This window comes from Molothrus aeneus, chromosome 1, assembly GCF_037042795.1.
Source record: "Molothrus aeneus isolate 106 chromosome 1, BPBGC_Maene_1.0, whole genome shotgun sequence".
In the NCBI taxonomy this organism is placed as follows: domain Eukaryota; kingdom Metazoa; phylum Chordata; class Aves; order Passeriformes; family Icteridae; genus Molothrus; species Molothrus aeneus.
The window spans coordinates 133536115-133556909 of NC_089646.1; the positions used below are offsets into that span (position 1 = coordinate 133536115).

The window sequence follows — 20795 nt, forward strand, 5'->3', positions numbered from 1 at the left end:
AACTGCCTAGTACATCCTTTGGTGTTTCTTTGAAGTCATACCCTTCTGTATGCAGTCTACATCAGCCAATAAATGAAAATAATGGAACTACCAATAAATACTCTGTAGCTCATTCAAATTCAGTAGCCCAAACAGCCCTATCCCCAAAGTGTCTGTAGCACACCAAAACAATTCTGGAATAATGCATTAGTATTAAATTAATTACTGCATTAGACTAAGGAGCTTCCACTCTTCTGACTAGTTGGTTCCTGGGTAATCCTTTTCTGAAAACCTAAAACCACTCAATTCATGGTATGACCAGTGAAATGAGGAGACCCTTTCACAAGAAAGAAAGAGCATGTGGCTCTTAGCAGGAATGTAATTACATACCACAGACATCTCTTTAAACTGTACATTGTTTATCTCTTTAAATTTTACATTGTATTCGGTCCAGTCAGTTATTGTACTCATCCAAGATCAAACTACAAATCCTGAATCTAAATACATAAACCTCAAGCTTCCAACAGCATTGGCATCTGATTCAAAAGAAGTATTTACAAATATTTTAATCAGAAATGTAATTTGGAAATTATGCAGCAGAATTTATCTTGATATTGCAGTGTATGAAGCAATCTTTGTCATTATATAATTTAAAATATTTTTTAAATCTTTTTCATTCTATAATTTAAAATATTTTAAAAATCAGCAATGATATATTAATTGAGCTGTTTGTCTCTTGTGTTTTTAATTTCATTGCTAGTTTTGTGTAAATATTCTTAATAGAACCTATGTAAGAATATTATGAGCAATCAGTGGACTTTTTTCTAATCAATGCAAATTTTGACCTAAGTGAAAAAAAAACTATTTGAGCTTTGCACATATATATACCGACACTCAATGTTCCTTTTCTCATGGGAAACCATCAGTTTTGAGGTGATATTGAACATTGGAATGATTTATATTCTAGAACGGGTGTGTCTTTGGATGTACTGATGAAATGCTCTGAGTTGTTTTTTTTAATGCCTATGTGAAGCCCCAAAAAATTAGCTCTAAAATATGTATAAAGGCTGAAGCAAACAAAGGAATTAAAGGAACATGTTATTTAAGACAATACATTTTAAGAGTAATTAATTTCAATTTAAAAAAAAATTCATTCTCATGTTTTTTAGATATGTCACACTGGAGGGAAAATGTACAGGTAAATACAGTAAACTGTAGAGGTAGCTGGGGGAAAAAAGGGTGAAAAGAAAGAACTGACAGCAGAATGCGAATGTTTGGATTTTTTTTTTCAGATTTGCAGCAAAACCACACAAGGATTTTGCAACACAGCCACAGAAGACCCCATTTTGCAAAGCAAGTTTCTTACATTACAGCTCATTTTGCAGTGTTTTATTTTCTCAGAAACATGTGGAAAGAGAAATATACACAAATAAGGGGGAAGTACAAGTATGTTCTTTCATTTTCAGATGCTGAGTAAAACTTGATGACACTTTTCCCTTGTAAAGTTAGATCTCACATGCATTAGTCCCTCACTGTTTTTCTTTTTCACCTTCACTTTTCCTTTTCAATTTGCAAAATACCAGCTAATGCTGCACTATTGAGTTCAATTGAAATGTGACAAACTATGTACAGGGAAAACAAAATTTATTGTTACATAACCTGTGTGTAAACACAGAAATACCACAGAAATACACTGGCTCAGGGCCAGTGTACAAGATTTGCTCTCCATATGCAAAGTTCCTTCCTATGTATTTAACCATGATCTCACATGCTATAAAGAATTCATTTCACTGCCTTGCTATGCTTGCAACTCTCCTATCACACTTTATTAAACATTCTTATTCTTGCTTTGCCAACCCAAAGGCTGCCTGAGGCAAAGCAATTGGTTTTGTGAGTGGGAGGTGTTTTGGAGTGGACAAAGAAAAAAAATTTAACAAAAGAACCAGTCACTGGATTTTGAGAATTTGAAGTGAAGAACGTGTCCAGAGAGACACGCCAAAGTTGCCTTTCACTCTCTAGATACATGTGCAAAATACCTTATATCTAATTAATATAATTTTCACATGAAACTACAACCACAGAAGAAAAATATTGCTTAAGTCTAGCTCTGGTACTTTTGACAGAGATATTGAGATATTGGACCTTCTTAAGGCAATTCATAAGGCTGAACAGACACCAGAAATATTAAAATATTTAAATAGTAAAATTGCCCCTTTTTTATCATTCTTTCAAGTTGGACAGAGTAGATTTTTTTTTTGGTCATTTACTTTCACACAACTTACAGAGCAATTCAGTATCTTAAAAAAAAACAGGAGTTTTTCTCTGGAATATCTTCAAAGGGGGTTGATTTCAAAAGAGAAGAGAAAGGCAAAGAACTTTTTTCAAATGCATTAAAAATACAAGGGATAAGGGAATAGATTTCTTTCAAAGCATTTGAATGACCTCATTTATGATATCATCAGCACACCAAGGTGGAAATATTTCTTCATATCACTGCTGTTCTTTATTATTGCTCATAATGTGTATTTTGATTATGCCTTGGCTGCAGTACTTAACACCAGTCATCTCTACAAGATGACAATATTCCTATATGTAAGTATAGTCTCCATGGAAACGCCACAAAAAGGAGACTTTTCACATTTTATATTAAGAATCATTTATGAAAAGGTTTTTAAATAATGAAAAAAAAAAGAAGAACCATTTTTAATAGTCTAATAAGCCAACTGATCACTCATAAAAATAGCTATAACACTTTTAGGTATATCTGTACAACATAAATGGATAAATTACTTGTGCTTACTACATGCTCCTAATTTTCATTAATGAATTGTTCCTGCAAAAAACTTAAGAAATGTATTATCCATATGAAAAGCTATCAAATTTATAAAATACTATGAAAAAACATTCTAAAAAGCAACGTCTTCTAATCAAGATTTCACATTAACAAATTTTCCAAATAATAGGAAAAAATAAAGCACATAGTAGGGCACAAAGACATAGTCAGTGCTTTTAAATAAGGTGTCCTAATTTATTGGCTGCCTAGATAAAGTCTCACTATCAGTGCAATGTAGATATCACCTCAGCAAGTAAATACAGTTTTATTATGAGCAAAATATCATTTTGACAGGCACTGTTGTAACATTAATAATGCCAAGAGATTATGCTCACAGCACTGAAACTCAGGGCTTGCTGGAATAAGTTAAGATAATAATAATCAAGAATATGTTTGTGACTACATAATAAGATTATTCAGCTTTTCTCTTTAAGGTATCGGCCAAAAATATGTACATTCCAAGGGCTGTAAGCATGGCACTGGTGGTGGGGCATCACCTCCTGGCCCTGCCCAAACCAGCCAGGTGGGGACGTGTCCCTGAGCAGATCAGGTGCTGTAACAGCAACACCCACTGTGGGGCTGAGGTGGGGAACAAAGGGTGGTCAGTCATCCCCTGACAGCCTTGGAACATTCCCTGCCTCAGCTGGAGCCCAAGTAGAACAGCACCATTGTTGCCGAAGTTTTGGAAACAATTTTCAAATGTTTTGGAAACTCCAGTAGTTGCCAGCGTGGGTTATGGCCAGGGTGGAAACCAACTGATGACTAAAGCAAATCACCTTGTGACCCTGCACACAACAGTCCTAAGTGAGGCCTTCTGAGCTCTTCTGAGCTCTGAGCTCTCCTTCTCTGTGGGGCACGTCTCTGAGCTTGGGAATCCTCAAGTTTGCAATACTCAAAAGACCATCACAGTGAGACCTGAGCTGATACACACACACATGCACCCAGACTCCTCGAGGTACAACCCCTGTGCTAATACACACACACACACACATGCACCCAGACTCCTCGAGGTACAACCCCTGGGCTGATACACACACACACACACACACATGCACCCAGACTCCTCGAGGTACAACCCCTGTGCTGATACACACACACACACACACCTGCACCCAGACTCCTCGAGGTACAACCCCTGTGCTGATACACACACACACACACACATGCACCCAGACTCCTCGAGGTACAACCCCTGTGCTAATACACACACACACACACACCTGCACACAGACTCCTTGAGGTACAACCCCTGTGCTAATACACACACACACACACACACATGCACCCAGACTCCTCGAGGTACAACCCCTGTGCTAATACACACACACACACACACACACATGCACACAGACTCCTCGAGGTACAACCCCTGTGCTAATACACACACACACACACATGCACCCAGACTCCTCGAGGTACAACCCCTGTGCTGGTACACACACACACACACACACACACACATGCACCCAGACTCCTCGAGGTACAACCCCTGTGCTAATACACACACACACACACCTGCACCCAGACTCCTCGAGGTACAACCCCTGTGCTAATACACACACACACACACACATGCACACAGACTCCTCAAGGTACAACCCCTGTGCTAATACACACACACACACATGCACCCAGACTCCTCGAGGTACAACCCCTGTGCTGATATACACACACACACACACATGCACACAGACTCCTTGAGGTACAACCCCTGAGCTGATACACACACACACACACACACACCTGCACCCAGACTCCTCGAGGTACAACCCCTGTGCTAATACACACACACACACACACCTGCACCCAGACTCCTCGAGGTACAACCCCTGTGCTAATACACACACACACACACACACCTGCACACAGACTCCTCGAGGTACAACTCCTGGACTGATACACACACACACACACACACACACACACACACATGCACCAGACTCCTCGAGGTACAACCCCTGTGCTAATACACACACACACACACCTGCACACAGACTCCTCGAGGTACAACCCCTGTGCTGGTACACACACACACACACACCTGCACACAGACTCCTCGAGGTACAACCCCTGAGCTGATACACACACACACACACACACACATGCACACACACACCTGCACCCAGAGTCCTCGAGGTACAACCCCTGTGCTGGTACACACACACACACGCCTGCACCCAGACTCCTCGAGGTACAACCCCTGAGCTGATACACACACACACACACCTGCACACAGACTCCTTGAGGTACAACCCCTGTGCTAATACACACACACACACACACCTGCACACAGACTCCTTGAGGTGCAACCCCTGCCTGGTGAGAAACACTCAGCCATTTGCCATGAGTATTTCCCTGAAGCTGAGGGGAATTTTTGATAAGCACCTTTACACTCACAGACAGACATGCATATATCTCCACCTGTGTGCATGTGAAATTATTATGGTGTGAATGTTGTTATCATGGAACTGTAATTAAGTCACGGTTATATTTATAAAAATTCCCATTGAATTACTTAATAAATGTTAAATTACTCAGTGATGAATTTCTGTTAAACCCTTTTGCACACCTTATTTTTTGTGTCCATACCCTTTGTGCCCCTACCCTTTTTCATCCTCAGTCTCCATGCAATCTATTCTAAATTGTTACTAATGTAATTTCCCTATGAATGCTTCATCCTTGCAGTAAGAGAATGAACCTTGTCACTGAACTCTGTTAAGTCACACTTCCATAAGTTCATATTAAGCTCATACCTGCTTTTTACCAATATCCCTGATGGTGATGCTTTAAGCAGCCTTACCCCTCATTTGCAACAATACTGCATGAAATGCAGCATGCATTTTATAAAAATTACCTTCAAGCCATCCACTTGCTCTGTTTATGGCAAAGTAGTATCATGTCATAAAATAATAAATAACGTATCTAGAGTAATTAAATATAAGTAAATAAATTAAGTAATTAAATATAAGTAAATTAAATATAAGTAAATAAATATTCCTTCCACATGCTGACCCAGAGAGAGATTACCCTCCCTATATGAGTGTATAATGGCTCAGGATAATAAAAGGGATTATTGATACCCTAAGAAACATATTTTAAATTAATTACTGTACCCATCCCTGCTAGTTCTCTGTCAGGTTTTCCAAATCTCGTCTTACAAACAGTTAAAGCAAGATGAAGATTCATCTTCTGTTCATTCACACATGTGCATAACAAATTCCCTACTCTTACACAGAGACAAATAGTGCATATAATAAAATTTTATCTAATGAAGTAAATCTCATCTCTTTCACTGAACTCACATGAAAAAATGCCAGTGGTCCTGATATATATGGCATTTTCATTCCCAGCAGATACTTCACTTGCGAAGTCACGACGTGGCTAGCTGCTCCTGTTGTCATGGCACTTATGACAGGTTCTGTTAACAAGAAAGTGGCACTGCCCAACTGCAGCATGAACATCACTACCTAAAAGGCAAAGGCAGGAGGATCAGCAGCTTCTTGGTGATAGGAAAATGAGTCAGAGTCCTTTTAATAAGTTATAAGATAAATGAGCTAAAGATACAAAGCAAAAGTCCTTTGGAAGACAAATCAATCTGAAAATGGAACCCACTGAAGTTCTGTGGGTTTACGTGCACTATTTTACTCACTAGTTTACCAGACTCTAATACTAGTTTAGTAATAAAAACAGACTCAGAGAAACTCTAAATATTCTCTCCTGCTCAAATATGTAAGCACAATAAACACCATAAAAATATCAACTCAACACTACAAGTACAGCAACTCAAAAAGTGAGGCTGGTTCTGAGACTTGTTCCACTGCTATGCAGCCTAAATGGGCCCAGAGCCATATCTTGGTCCAGCTTACTGATTACCATAATGTCACTATCAGTATTCTCAAAATTAGTAATTTCAACAGATATCAAATTTATGAGGTGCTATAGAGACTCTTGTGGTGAGACCCCTAATCCAGAAATTTAAACTACAGCAGGATCTGCAACTATTTTAGGTATTGTGTTCAACTGTTTTCTCCCCTTATCCTGTGCTTCGAACATTCTTTCCCTCCAAAGTATGAGATTTGATAACTCTTAATTCTTTGAACGAAGTTGCTACATGACTACAGCTGCTACTGTGGCTTACACAACATTTCATGCTTTTCTGATCCACATTAAGTTACATTGACATTATCTCCCCTCACAATGAGTTTTGGAGTTTCTAACTTCTGCGGTCTTTTGCATTTGCTGCTCTTCTCCCTGAAAAGTTGCATCATCTTGGCACAGAGTTGTTTGTTACAATACTTTCTAAGAGGTTCATTTTGTGTTTACCATACTAAATATCAAATATATCACAGTCTCCCTTGCTTTTTTGGTTTTTTTTTTTGTTGTTGTTGTTTTTTTGGTTTTTTGGGGTTTTTTTGTTGTTGTTGTTTGGGTTTTTGAGGGTTTTTTTGTTTGTTTGTTTGGGGGTTTTTTTCTGAAGCTAAAACTGTTATTTTCAGATGTTATCTTTCTTTATGCCTGAGCACCATTCATGTTCTCACCATAAAACTCACCTGTATGCAGAGAGCTTTGGGCATAGTACCACAAAAGAAACAAAAATATCAAAATAAGTGGCTTTTAATTAACCACAAACCTCTAGTGAGCAATATCCTCTTCCATTTGAGAGATTAAATCTGAGATTTTTCTTCTACTTCCTACTAATAGCATGTAAATTGCTCTTTACTATGAGCAATTGGAACATTGATTGCCATTCAAGATTGGACTCCAATAATGATAATTGCTGTGTACCCTCAATGAGTAGTAATTTAGTTAGTCAGGCCTAAAACTGATAATTACTAATTTCAGATATTTTGTTTAGCTGTTTGTTCTAACAGTGTGTCTACTACAATATTTAAAGCATTGTTCACAGTACCAAAGTTCAATAAGAATTCAATTCTCCCTTCCCTTGGGAATTTTTGTTTGTTTTCCAAAATTGGTTTCTATTGTCTGAATGTGAAATTTCTAACTGTGTAATAGCTTAGTTTCCAAGAAATTGGATGTTTATTTAGCTATGGAATCAAAACCACAGAGACAATTCTGTATACTACATAATATCACAGAGAAGTACTAGTTACTATTAGCATTTCAGAGAAAGTTATTATTGTGATCTACAGCAAAATGATTGCTGAGCTTAGAAATTTTAGCATCATTCTCAGATCTACTTTGGTTTTTTACTTTTTTTTTTGTTTAATCTTCAGCATTTTAAGAGGATGCTTCACAGGTACTAACTAAAAGAACACATTTCAAACACAGTTTTTATTGATTGCATGGAACCGTGGTCTATGTAAAATACATGCAAACCATGGGTGTGGTTTCAGTTAGACAATTTCTGTAGCCACTCAACTGAACAAGCAACACTTGGTGCCCTTTCCTTCCTGCAGAAAGCAGCTCAGGACTTCCAGAGACAAGGCAGTACTTCATGAGCATGAACATCCTACTCTTTATTTATATGATAGCTAAATAAATATGATGGGCACCCATACATCTTCCATGGAGAGGATCTAAAAATGATGCAACCAGAACAGGAAACATTCTGGGTGGAGGGTGTAATTTTAGCACAAACTGATATGGGAACTTCATGTTGTCCCTGCAACATGAGTAATGGACAGAAACTGCTTGGATCGTGAGGAGGAAAAGGTTTTGAAACAAGCCTCCCAAATCTATTTGCATGTGAATTTTCCTGACAGTTAAATTATTATTAGCATTTACACAGGCCCAGATTGACTCTACAATTAACCCTCCATGCTGGGCAAGAGCCATTTAAGCTTGGCTGCCACTGCATTTTGAACAAACACCATTTGAAACTTAGCTAAGCTGACAGCACTCAATTACATTATATTGCATTATGTCATAAAACCTTTCACCCAGTAACACTGACCAAAGTGTAGAAAGTTCAATATTCTTAAAGAAATGTCTAACAATCTGCTGTATTCTGGCTATTGGTTGTGATGCTCATTTTTGCAGGTCTTCCACTTCATTTTCTGGTATATTTTATGGTTTCTTTTTGTCTCTGATGCAGACAAACTACAGAGAAAAGTGCCACTAAAGTGCTGGAACAACAACAACAAGCAAATTTTTTTTTCCTTTTATTATTTATCATAATACTGAGATTTTCTTTACCTGTAAAAGAAAAAAAAATTAATATATTTTAGAATTGTATCTAGAATTTTTAATTTTTAAGAACTTTGCTCCTAGAGGATAAATGCAGATTTCAGGGAAGAAATATATACAATATAAAAGTGGTTTGAAAGGCACTTGGCTATTGCTTATTTGCATGGCACTTCCAGTACATAATACCATGTAAAAAAGTTCATTAAGAAGTAAGTTTCTTGAGATGAATTTTGCTTTCACAAGGTATAAATTCTTGAATAAATTCATATAAATAAAATCAAGACCTTTCAGAGAAAAGAAAAAGCAATATAAGATAAAGTGAGGGAAAGCAGCCTTGAGTTAATGCACAGTAAAGGAGAAAAGATCACAGAAAAAAAGGTATACAATGAAGTGATCAGACAGAAGTGGGGGAAGGTGTGATTCCCAAAAAAAAAATTGGAAAAAATAATTAAATTTCAAAATGGAAGAAAGACGATACAAAGGGACTTTTTTGCAGCTGTCTTTACTGCTCCATAATTTTACTCTGACAAGTGGAAGAGAATGGAAATTTAGCCAGGAGAAGAAAAATAAGCAATTGCAAAAAGCAAAGCCCTCCATGTTCATTATTCAGAACCTTTGGTTCTTGTCCACTTTCAATACTTTCTTCCCATGACAACATGCTCAGTCTGTTATTATTATTATTAGAATTCCATTCAACATGTAGTCAATTTAACTCCATGGCCAGTAAAAATTTTTATCACTTAACAGCTCTTTGAAAATCACTAATGTCGAACTTTCAGTCCCCAGAAATTGGAAGACTGACATCGTGTTGCCTGCTGCACAGATTCAGCTTTGGAGAGTGAATTTTAAACCCTTCAACACTCCACTGTTCTGGAAGGGGTTTTCCAGTGTTAGAGCAGACAAAGTGGTGGGGCCCTTTCTGATCATTTGCTGCATGGGCTAGGTAGATGAGGCCAGACATGGGAGCATCTCTTGGAGCGCACTGTGAGCCTCTCATTTAGTACATTATATTGGTTTTCTCCCAGTCCAAGGGAGCAAAAGTGAAGACTTCTATGGACCCTCTGGAGACAGCAGTCAGACACAGTTCAGCTCAGCTGAGTTGCCAATTTAAAATCTCCATGGCCTGTTTCAATAGACATCTGACTGGTAAACCACCAGCTTTTGGTTCTTTGAGCTGCAGCTCCTATGTTCGTCCTGGGTGTCTTGAGAGTGTCTGGTAGCTTCTCATGGTGTGCACAGTGAACTTTCCTCCTTCCAGGACCTGAAAAAGTCTTTTCTATGGTCTTTCTGTACTAACACATAGTATGCTCTACCATAATTGTGAGAATCAGAACTCCCTTTTGAAAACTTGTAGTTTTCAAAATACAGAGTAAGAGCCTGCAATAAGGTATTTCCACTATAAAAGAAAAATGAACTTTTTCCTTGATTATCATTGTATAATAGACTCATGTTTTTACCTCATGCAGAGCTATGGGTAACAGAATACTGCAGCGTCATTTTTCTTACATGGTAATAGAGATTTGGACAAGAATATTGCCTTTAAAAAATGCCCCTCTTATTCAAATGTACTCCTTTTTTATTAAGCAAATTGATAATAGACTGTGTAAATTTGTTCTCCTGAAAACCAGAAATATTTTTATATCCAACACTGTATATCAGCAACTAATTACATGTTAGTTTTTAAAATACTGTAGATGAAAAACTTGCTCATAAAAAATGTTACAAGACTGGAATGCAATAAGCAGATATTTCTCCTCTAGAGAAGAATAGCCCAACTGAAGTCTATAACACTGTGGTCTTAAGAGAATTCAGGTTTTTCCTAGGATATTTTTTCCTCAGTTTGATCTGCAAGGAGCTTTCCTCTATTTATTCAGCAAATCTTAATCTTGAATTTCATTTTAGTATGCTGAGATTATTTTAGAGGCACATATATTTATGCAAGCATTCTTGCACATATATTAATAGGGAAAAAATCTTACCCAAAAACTCTTTTGAGGATTTTTTTAAAGTTATAAAGGCAGCATCCAATTTTAATTACAAAATTACTCCATATATGTCTGCTATGTTCCATCATTTTCTCTCCCCATCAATACCTCCAAGATATTTGATATCAGGGAAGATTTCTATTAGGTTGATTTGTTTTCCACACCCTGTTTATTTTTATAGAGTAGCAGCTACACAAACATAAAAAAAATTCATATGTCTTCCATTCTGCTTTTTAAAATGAAGTAATGAATGCATTATATTAAATGGGTTTGGTAATTGCAGTTTTTATTTTATGTTTACTTATTTTCTATTTTAATACTATTTTAACTTCATCAGAATGCCTCTTAATATAATTAAATATTCTTTCTCTTTTATGAACTCTTCCTCAAACATTAGATTTCAGAAGTCGCTCAGGACTCTGCAATTTATTACTTGGAGAAAAACTTAAGCAGCTAAGCCCCTAATTTGAATTGTGAAAATCTCTACCTATCCTTGTCTTATGATAAGAAAATAGTGCTAATTTATTTAATGTCTAGATGACACTGAAATTCACAGAGCCTGCTCAGAATTTGCCTCACACACAAATGCACAGTTTTGGTCTGCAATAAACACAAGCTAGCCAACAGCAGTTCATCTCAAAAACAGCTCCCCCCATGCCCCACCTTCCCTCCATTACTCACTATTTTTTATGTTTTCTCTCTTATTTTAACATTATTTGCTGATTGGAGTACTTAGCCAGGCTACTGGAAAAATAGCATCAAATTCCTTTTTAGGCCAAGGGTGCACAGCTCTTTACCTACTCTTTCCAAGAAGGAAACAGCTGTTTTGGCAAGGACTTTTCATCCTTTGTCTGGAAGATGCCCAAGGTAGGGATTAGTCACAGCATCTGTTGTTTTTGTGCAATTAGTGGCTGATTAGAGAACTGCATTTTGACTGTTTTTCAGAAAAATTAAAGTCTTATTTTAGATAACATAAGTCTTATTTAGATAACATAACCCAGGTCTGCTCCCTTCCCAGAGCAGCACCATCCCAGATATCAAGTACACAGAAAATCCAACTTTTTGTATTGCAGGATGTCTTCAACGAAAAGCTGCTGCCTCAAAATGCATCATACTATTCATCTTGTCCCAGAACACACATTAATTTCAGGCCATGAGTTAATTTCTAATCTAATCTGATAAATAGAAGAAGGTGGCTGATTCAGCTACCCATTAAGAGCAAGATGTGCCCTGTCAGCTTATCTGGGGTTTGCAGCAACTGTTAGTTGGGAGACTGGAATCTTGATGAGAGACATAGATTCCCACACTTAACAGCACCTGGGAAGATGCCAAAGTTTAATCTCAGCCTTGATCAGGACTTTCACCTGCATATTGCAATATTAGCAGCTTCAAGGCACTTCTTTAGGAAATAAGTGTTTTACTCTGGCCTCCAACCCAGTGCTGGGCTGCACATTGGAACAGCACATGCAGGCACAGCCAGGCACAATCTGCATCAGCTCTGCTGTCTGTGCTGTCTGTAGGCTGTCCCTCATGCTCCTACCCCAGTTCATAATCCAATAAAAGAATTCTCATCATAAGCCAATTAAAGAATTATAAGAACACAACAGAAATAACAATACTTCTTGATATTTCCTACTGACTAACATGAGTACACGCCCCAGTTCCTGCCAAGCACGTAGACCACCAAAGATCTCATTCTGGGCCCCTTTGCTCATCCTCTGCATGGGAGAGGGATCCAAAGCACCAGGTGGAGGGGTCTGGGTTTGTTTCAGGAGCCCAGCTACCTAGGAGGTGTTGCAATGTCACATGCTGGAACATTACTTCTATTTTAATATTTACAAGGAAAGAGAGAAGCCTTCATTGAAAATCTAAGCAACTGGCAATGGATGAAGAAACCTGGCCCCTTTAGCCAGAATAGGAAAAAAAGAAGAAATTTAAAAGACCTCTGATCATTTAAATAAACTTTAGAGAATCATTTGAAGACATCTGTTTTACTATTTCACTTTAATGATGGGTGTGTGAACTCTAAAGAGAATTTAAAACTTTCCCTACTGTTTTTAATTATTGGATATTGTATTGCTTTTCAAGCCAAGGGCAACAGAAAGCCTCAGGAATATGCCAGTGCTTACCAGGAGCTGATTCATGTTTGTTTTCTGAAGAAGGAAAAGGGACACCAACTGCAAGTGAGTATTATGGTAAAGCTGACTGAAGGTGGTTTTGCTTCATATTGTAAAACACTGAGAGAATGTATACAGATAATTACTACATCTTAACAAAGGAATAGCAAATTCTTAAAGTGCATTAATTTCATCATTTGTGACCATTGAAGCAGATGTTTTCATTAGTTTTTCTCAGAGAAGTATAAAAACTATTATAAATGTCATAGCTGTAAAAAAGGCAGTACATCAGTAGCGTACAGAAAATGGGATCACCACCAACCTGAATAATTCCACCTAGAAATGAAACTGCTGCTGCAACTCCAATCCTCTGCATTTCAAATTCTGACAAAATTCCTGAATTATTGTTTGCTGTGAAATTAGTTCTGACTGAAGGAACAAGACGCTCAACTGCATTGGCAGATATTAAGGAAGTTAAAGCAAAAGTTCCTGTAAAAAAAGCCACACATTAGTCATCAATAATTGTATATCTGTCTGTACTCATCACTCATGGTCTCTTTTTCAAAATGGCCATTATTAGTAAAACTGGCATTTTTTACATTCCTGTCATCATAAGAACAATTTTAAGGTAATTTTTCCATGTAACACACATTTCTTCCCATAAAATACCATTTATACAGGCAAATTAAATGAAAATCCTTTTTTTAGCACATTTGTTAAGACAGGTTTACAAAAGACATTCAAATACAACAATTTTAAATTAATTCAAGTTATTTCAAGTTATCAGAAATGCTTTTAACTCACCCTGGATGTGATCAAGCAGCTATTTATCTGAGAATCCCAAGTGTTCACCATTCAAATGTCTAGGGCAATTAATTCTCACTACACATATAGTACCTAGCCCATTAAATAGTACCTAGCACTCTAATATATGGAGGAAAATTATGAGAAAAACATTTATTTGCTGAAAGAGATAAAGCCCATTTAATGACACAAACATAAATGAGGATGACAATTCAGCATTAAAAGACACAAACATGCAGATCTATTAGAGCACAGGAGTATCTTGCTATGTCAGAACAATGGCCCATCTTGCCCAGTACTCTGCCTCCAGCTGTGATAGTCAGATGTGTTACCTGGGGAAAGCACACAAGCCTGGCCCATTTTCTCTGGGCCATTGCTCTTTTTGCCAGCATCCATAGCTGTTGTGTTAGTGAAGTACTTCCTTAGCTGGCTTTTTTTAAATTTCGTTTGTGGACTAGCATTCATTGATTTGTCAAAGGTTTGTCTGAACCTGCCTGTAATGTCTCCTTTTGCAATGTTGTCTGAGAGCAGGTTGCAGAAGTTCAGTATCTGCTGTACTGTTTTCTTTAATCTATACTTTAAAAGTCTTCTAAAACAATTTCTCTCTGAACTCACCCTTTTTCTACTGCTGCAGGACCTGGTGTACACAGTCCTGCCCTCACCTCGGCCTTCAGAGAGTAAAGCTCACAGCATGAATTCCTCAGGAACCCACCAGGGATTCCACCACCCCGAAAAGTGACCATGAGGTCCAGCCTTTTGCTCCATATCTTTCAACCTGCTAATAATTAATAAAAGGACTTTTCTTCTATCACAAGGACAACTTAATTTCTTTAGTAACCTTTGGTGCGGAGCCTTATCAGTAGCTGTTTGACCATTCTGATATCTTATATTCAAAGTATATCCCTTCTCCATGCACTTGTTGACATTCATACAGTAGTCTAGAAGGTAGTGAGGTATGATTTTCCTTTACAGAAGTCACATTAACGCCTCTCCAATAGGGTCTGATTATACATAGCTTTTTTTGCCCCATCCCTGGAAGTGTTCAAGGCCAGGTTGGATGGGACTCTGAGCAACTTGATCTAGTGGAAGATGTCCCTGACCATGGCAGAGGGGTTGGAACTAGAAGACCTTTAAGATTCATTCCAAACCCGGCCATTCTATTGTTGTAAGTTGTTTGCATAAAATTAAATTTGAAAACAGCTTACATGAAATTTTATCCTAAATCAAAGATGTGTATGTGTTGTTTATGGCAGATAAAACTGTCTCAGAGAATGGTTCAAAATCAATTATGTTAACAAAAGTCAAGAAAAGCTGTATGTGTTTGTTGCTCAGGTGAGAAATCTCTTCAAGTAGATCAGCCTTTTCAAAGAAGAGGCATTTCAAGTGAATAAAAGTTAACTGAACAGGGCCATTGATGGATTTCCCATTTCATACTAACATGAGTGCCTTCACTAACAAAGAACACTTTTACAGCCTGTGTACATATGGAGAGCATCTTACAGAAAATTCTGGTAAGTGAAGAGGTTGTCTCCAAAGTCCATAAGGAATTATGGAGCAGCTGAGGCAGGCAGTGTGGCTCCTATACACTCACCACAATGCCTTAACCCAGGCTGGGGGAACAAGTGCATGAGACCTTTCTTCTGAAAAGATCAACAATATATGTCACTCAAATTTATTACTTTAAAAAATTCCATATGTGCAAGAAAACTCTTTTGTTGCCTTTTTTTTTTTGATTGAGATTAAATTTTGAAATAGAATTATGAATGGAATGTGGAATTTCCACACCAAGGACCATGCAGAAATTTGCAGACATTAACTCAGCAAGGCATTCTCTGAACACTATTCCCTCCCAAGGATAAAACATCAGACTTAACAGCATACTTACCTATTTTATCAACTGTTTTCATTACTAGAATTTATGGCAGCCAGGAGCTTACCCATCTTTCCTACACATAATAGATTCTTGTCTTCCTAATAATCATACACCAACAAACTTCTGACAATACATTTCTAATTTTTTTTTGCTTTGAAACAGCTTTTTAATATAGGCTAAAGTTTTAATCTATCTGTATTCAGGAGTAAAATTTATTTTCCAGATTCTAAATTTCCACCTTTTCTTGGAATGCTTCCCTTTTAACATGAGTTGAATACAGTCATTACAACATTAGGATACTAACACATCTACAGATCCTTTTTGGACATCAAAAGGCTCAAATACTCTCTGTACATCTAGGGAAAACAAACTTTCAACTTTCCTTTTTCTCTAAGCCAATTTACAGCTGTTCAGAATTGTATTTTTAAATAATGCAACCGAGTACTTTTGATCAAAAAGGGTGCTCAAAATGTGTTGCTAACTTCTTATGCATACATGTGTGCAATCAGACTCTGAGAAGTTCATTTTGAGTGCAATTACCCAGAACAATCCTTTGTCCTTTCAGGAGATTTTCTCCTCTTCAAGGAAGAGATACCCCTCCCTGCTTAAATCTTCTGACAGCCCTAGGGGCTGCTTCCCTTTACCCAGCCATGCTGGGTGTGGCTGCTGGGCCCATCTCACCCTTCTTGCAAACTTCAGGGGCCATCAAGTGCCCACTTCTGCACAGTAAAGGGTTTGTGGTTCAATCTAATGAGTATTATTTCCAGCTGCCCTCTATAATTTTGATTTCTTTGGGCTCAGAAACAGAGCATTCATGAACCTATTAGGTGCAAAAGCCATTCAATTCTTCAGCTGATGAGGCTCTGTTGAGGGTAAGCAAGTAACTCATAACTACCAGCAGAGTAGCCAGGCAGGATCTTTCACTGTCTGCCCAACTGCTCTGCAAGAGGTAAGAGTCCTTATTGGGAGAGTCTCTAGCTTTAATACAATAGCAGGTAATGGGCTCAGAAGGTCATTTTTGTTTTTCTTTTCCTGAGAAATGCAGGATTTGTGTTTTAGACAGGTGAGAAGTAATGTGTCTTTTCTGTGGTTTAAGAGGCAGTCAAACTTTTTCATTTCCATTTACATACATCTTGTTGGCAGAGCCCTGTGTTAAACTCTTAGCCTGAAGCAGATTTCTAAAGCAAACTTAAAATACGAAGCTCTTACTAAATTACATTTACAAAGGAAGTGTTAGTGCAATATTAAATTATAATGGCAGGAGTAACTCCAGTATATTCTTAATGAGGCTCTTTAAAGTACTTAAACTGACAAAAAACAGTTGTAAAGAGAAGCACAAAAACATCTTGTTTCTGTTTAATGATAGATATTTGTCCTTCCATTGACCTTTAAACAAAAATAAATTTCAATATGCGGTTCTTTATTTTTGAAAATGACTTTAGCAGACAGACACTTACCTGTTGCAACATGACGTCCCATTCCAAATATGGCATAAATAATGACAGGGAAAAAAGATCCATATAAACCAAAAACTGGATGGACTGAAGACAAAATAGCAAAGGCCAGCCCTATAGAAAATTAAAGATAATTACTTCACTGTATGACGATAAAACTGTTCTGTTTGCTTTGTTGTTTTTTATTTTTATGAGGAAATGTCTACAATTTTATTAAGAGCAGGAAAAACTCACCTTCCTTTATTAAAACCTAGAGTGCATGTGAAGTACTGTACAATAAGGGTCAGAAATAACTATGGAAGGTTTTTCATTTCATCATCCAAATCCACATATCCTACCATGTTTCCAAGTTGTCTCCATTAGTGGTTCCAAGCCTCTTTTAATAGCCAGGCCTCACAGGAGGAGGCAGCAATGTCTTACCCCCACCCTCACAAACGTGGGTTTGAAACTGCCAGGCGGTCTCCAGGCGGTGGGATGGTTATTTCTTACAAATATTTCAAAACCTGTAATTTTGGTTTGGATAGAGCCCCTTCAGTCTGCTTTCTTCTAATTTCTTAAACAAAAAACTATTCCAAAGTTCATCTTCTTTAGGTGCCTGGGGTTTATAAGCCTCTAGACATTAACATCTTCCATCATGTAAATCTGTCAGTTCAGAAACAGAAAGTATTTGACTTTCATGTTGAGATGGAGAACGAACAGAATTGGTTCAGGTTTAACTTTATAGACTTACTAATTACTTTCATTGCTTAGCTACAGAGGACAGCATCCATCCTTTTCTTAGAAAGTCTTGGACAGGAACTCATCTTTCAACAGGAACATTCCTGTAAAGCAGCAGATTTGGTTGCTTTTCAACTTGAGATACCTAAGACAGCAAATCAGACTGCACTGGCTTCTTGCAAGTCGTCAGAAGGAGACTCCCCAGACTTCCTCCAGATCAGCAGGCTCCACAACCATTTCACAGCTCTTACTTCTGGAAACCAAGAGCAGGAGCACTTGGCTTGCACAGTTGCTCCATAAATTTTGGTGAATACCTCATCATGCAGTCTGGAAGAAAGGACTGGCCTGTGTAACACACAAGATGCCTTTCTCAAGTCCACCTTCAACCTGAGTGCACTCACCAGCCTAGGGCAGAGGTGCCTGCACTGGGAGAATGAGCACCTGTGGTCTGTGACAGAGGAGATTCAGATCTGTGCAATGGAGTTGCCTTCTGTGTACATGTGAAATCCCCAAAGAAAACTAAACCTGTAGGATTCATTCTTCTCACTGAGCTTTCCTAACTGCTCCAGAAAGCATTATTTGCCTGAAATGTTGGTGTTATGAGGCTTTGATAATATGGAGAGTGCCAAAGAGTGTCTTTGTTTATGGATTTTAAGAGGCAATTCTGAACACTTTTATTCAAAATCTTCTTCTTACATTTTCGAGTCTGTAACAAAGCACACGTGGTGGTAGGGGGGAGGCAAGAAAATACAAAAAGGTCAGAAGTGTCAAGTTCTCAGAGAAGCAGTTCATCTGTTCTTAGAAAAACCTCACAGTGAAGATTTTGCTGAGGTAAACCCTACATGGATCATTTTCATCCACATTGTGCTCAGCAAAGTAGCACTATCAATTATGACTTGGAGAACAGATATTTTTAAATCTGTTTAGTTTTAAATTTCTTTTAAACAGAAATGGACTTGGTTGCTCTTCAGCCTTATAATGAGTGCATCTACTGAGTCACTTCTGTATTTTTCTCTTAGCACAGCATAATCCAGAAAGCTCTTTGAAATTGTAGTGTACTGTCCATGTTCACATGATCAATCGAGGTAAAAGAAGATTCTGAACCAAGAGCAACACAGAAGGGTGTGCCTGAGGAGAATAAAAACAGCATAGGAGAGAACTATGTGACCCAATCCAGATAAAATTGAGCATGGAGGAGAGGGGGGAAATAGAGAATAGGAGAAAGAAATTTTTAAATCTTGTTTAACACTGGAAAGCTCCTCCATTTTAACCATTTTGAACATGAACAAAATCAAACAGAAAGAGAAAATTTGGAATTAATTTACTAGTTGAATACTATTCACACACATATTCCAGACTTGCAACAAAGCATTATGCTAGGCTAATTATTTGACTATCCAAAAAGTGAAGGAATCAGAAAAATCAGTATAATTTCGGTCTCATTTTAATCATAACAACATAATTGAAATGGAGTGACCTGTCTGTGTGCTTCCCAAGCACAAGGGAATACACAAGGTTCCGTACTTAATGTTGAGCCAGATATGTACTTCAGAAGGTTTTTGGGAAGAGCCTTTTGATCCTGGTTATAGTTATAAATCCAGATTATCTGCTGCTGATAAATATCACTTGTTTACAGGCAGATAATCTGAGCTTAAATTTGGCCCTTGTTTTTCTCCATTTCATGCCTGGACTTTTCACATTTTGTATTAATTTCTAGAAGCAGTATGTCATTCTTTTTCATGGTGAGGTTGTGGCAATTAGGCCAGAGCTAAAACTACCAGCCTTTGACTTGAGTCCTGGCTCTGTTTGTTGGGTTTTTACTCCCATTACTGAAGCATGTGTAGCACTTACTGAAGTATGTAAGAGCAGAGGGGCATTATAAAATAGAATCAGTAAAAACTTCAGGTTTTCTTATTAGGCATAAAATGCTCTAAAGGTTAAAATACTTTTCAAGATGTAATCAGTAGTTTATTTATGCTTATTTAATTAATTTTCATATTAAACTTCACTGCAATGCATTCTGTTTGCACAAGAACTTTCCCGTCAAAAGACAGGAAACATTATTTTCTTTTTTTTTCATTCCATAGAGTAATACTTAAAGAAAATAGATCATAAAGTAAGGATCTCCCATAATCTTCACTGGTAATATGGAGAAACCCCCATGGCAGTGACATTAAGCTTTTCATATAAGAATATAAATTCCATGAAAAGAAATGCAAACAAATATTGAACAGTAAGTTTAGATACAGTACATTAATATTGTTTGTTTTAACTACCTCCTTATCATAAGATAACATTGTGGGACACACTTTCACTGAAAACCATGACCTGTGATTAGCACCAGGTGCTTTCCAGTCCTCTGGCACATCATGCTGAAAAGCAAGAAATGTTGAACACTCAGTGTCATTGCAAGCAACTGCAAAATAACAAACTTGATACAAAGAGAAACAAGGCCATCTCCTGCCGCAGGAGAAAGGTCTCAGCTTGAGTTGGAAGTTTCTGCTAATTAGATTAGTGCCAAAGCTACAGCAATAAAAAATATTTTCCATAGGAAGAGCTATGAATCACCAGAGAATAGTCAACTAGTTAACAGTTCTCTGCATCTGGAAATATGTTCATGATACATACATCTGTTCTCAGGAAAACTCTACCACATCTTTTGGACATACTAGGTGCAAACCAGAAATTAAATTAAGAAGCAGGAAAAGTATTAAGCCTATAATTAATTTGAGGAGTAACAACATTAGTATCATTTAATATTTACTGTAAAAAGCTATATACATTTTAAAAGTTTTTCTGATAGAGTGTATATTCAAATAACTTTCTGTAATTGTAACCTTTTATGCTTAAGTGTGTCTATTCTAAGATGGTCAGACCCCAGGTTTA

General features: G+C 37.4%; 1 protein-coding gene across 1 annotated transcript in view; it reads right to left on the minus strand.

Annotated features, from left to right (window-relative positions):
* The window catches only part of SLC26A7 (solute carrier family 26 member 7), a 71635-nt gene that overhangs the window by 41014 nt on the left and 9826 nt on the right, over positions 1-20795 (minus strand). The window contains exons 2-4 of the mRNA XM_066547906.1: positions 17196-17306; positions 13384-13550; positions 6115-6279 (exon numbers count right to left, since the gene is read on the minus strand). Coding sequence (XP_066404003.1) covers positions 6115-6279; positions 13384-13550; positions 17196-17306 — 443 coding nt within the window. The remainder of the gene's footprint in view (positions 1-6114; positions 6280-13383; positions 13551-17195; positions 17307-20795) is intronic.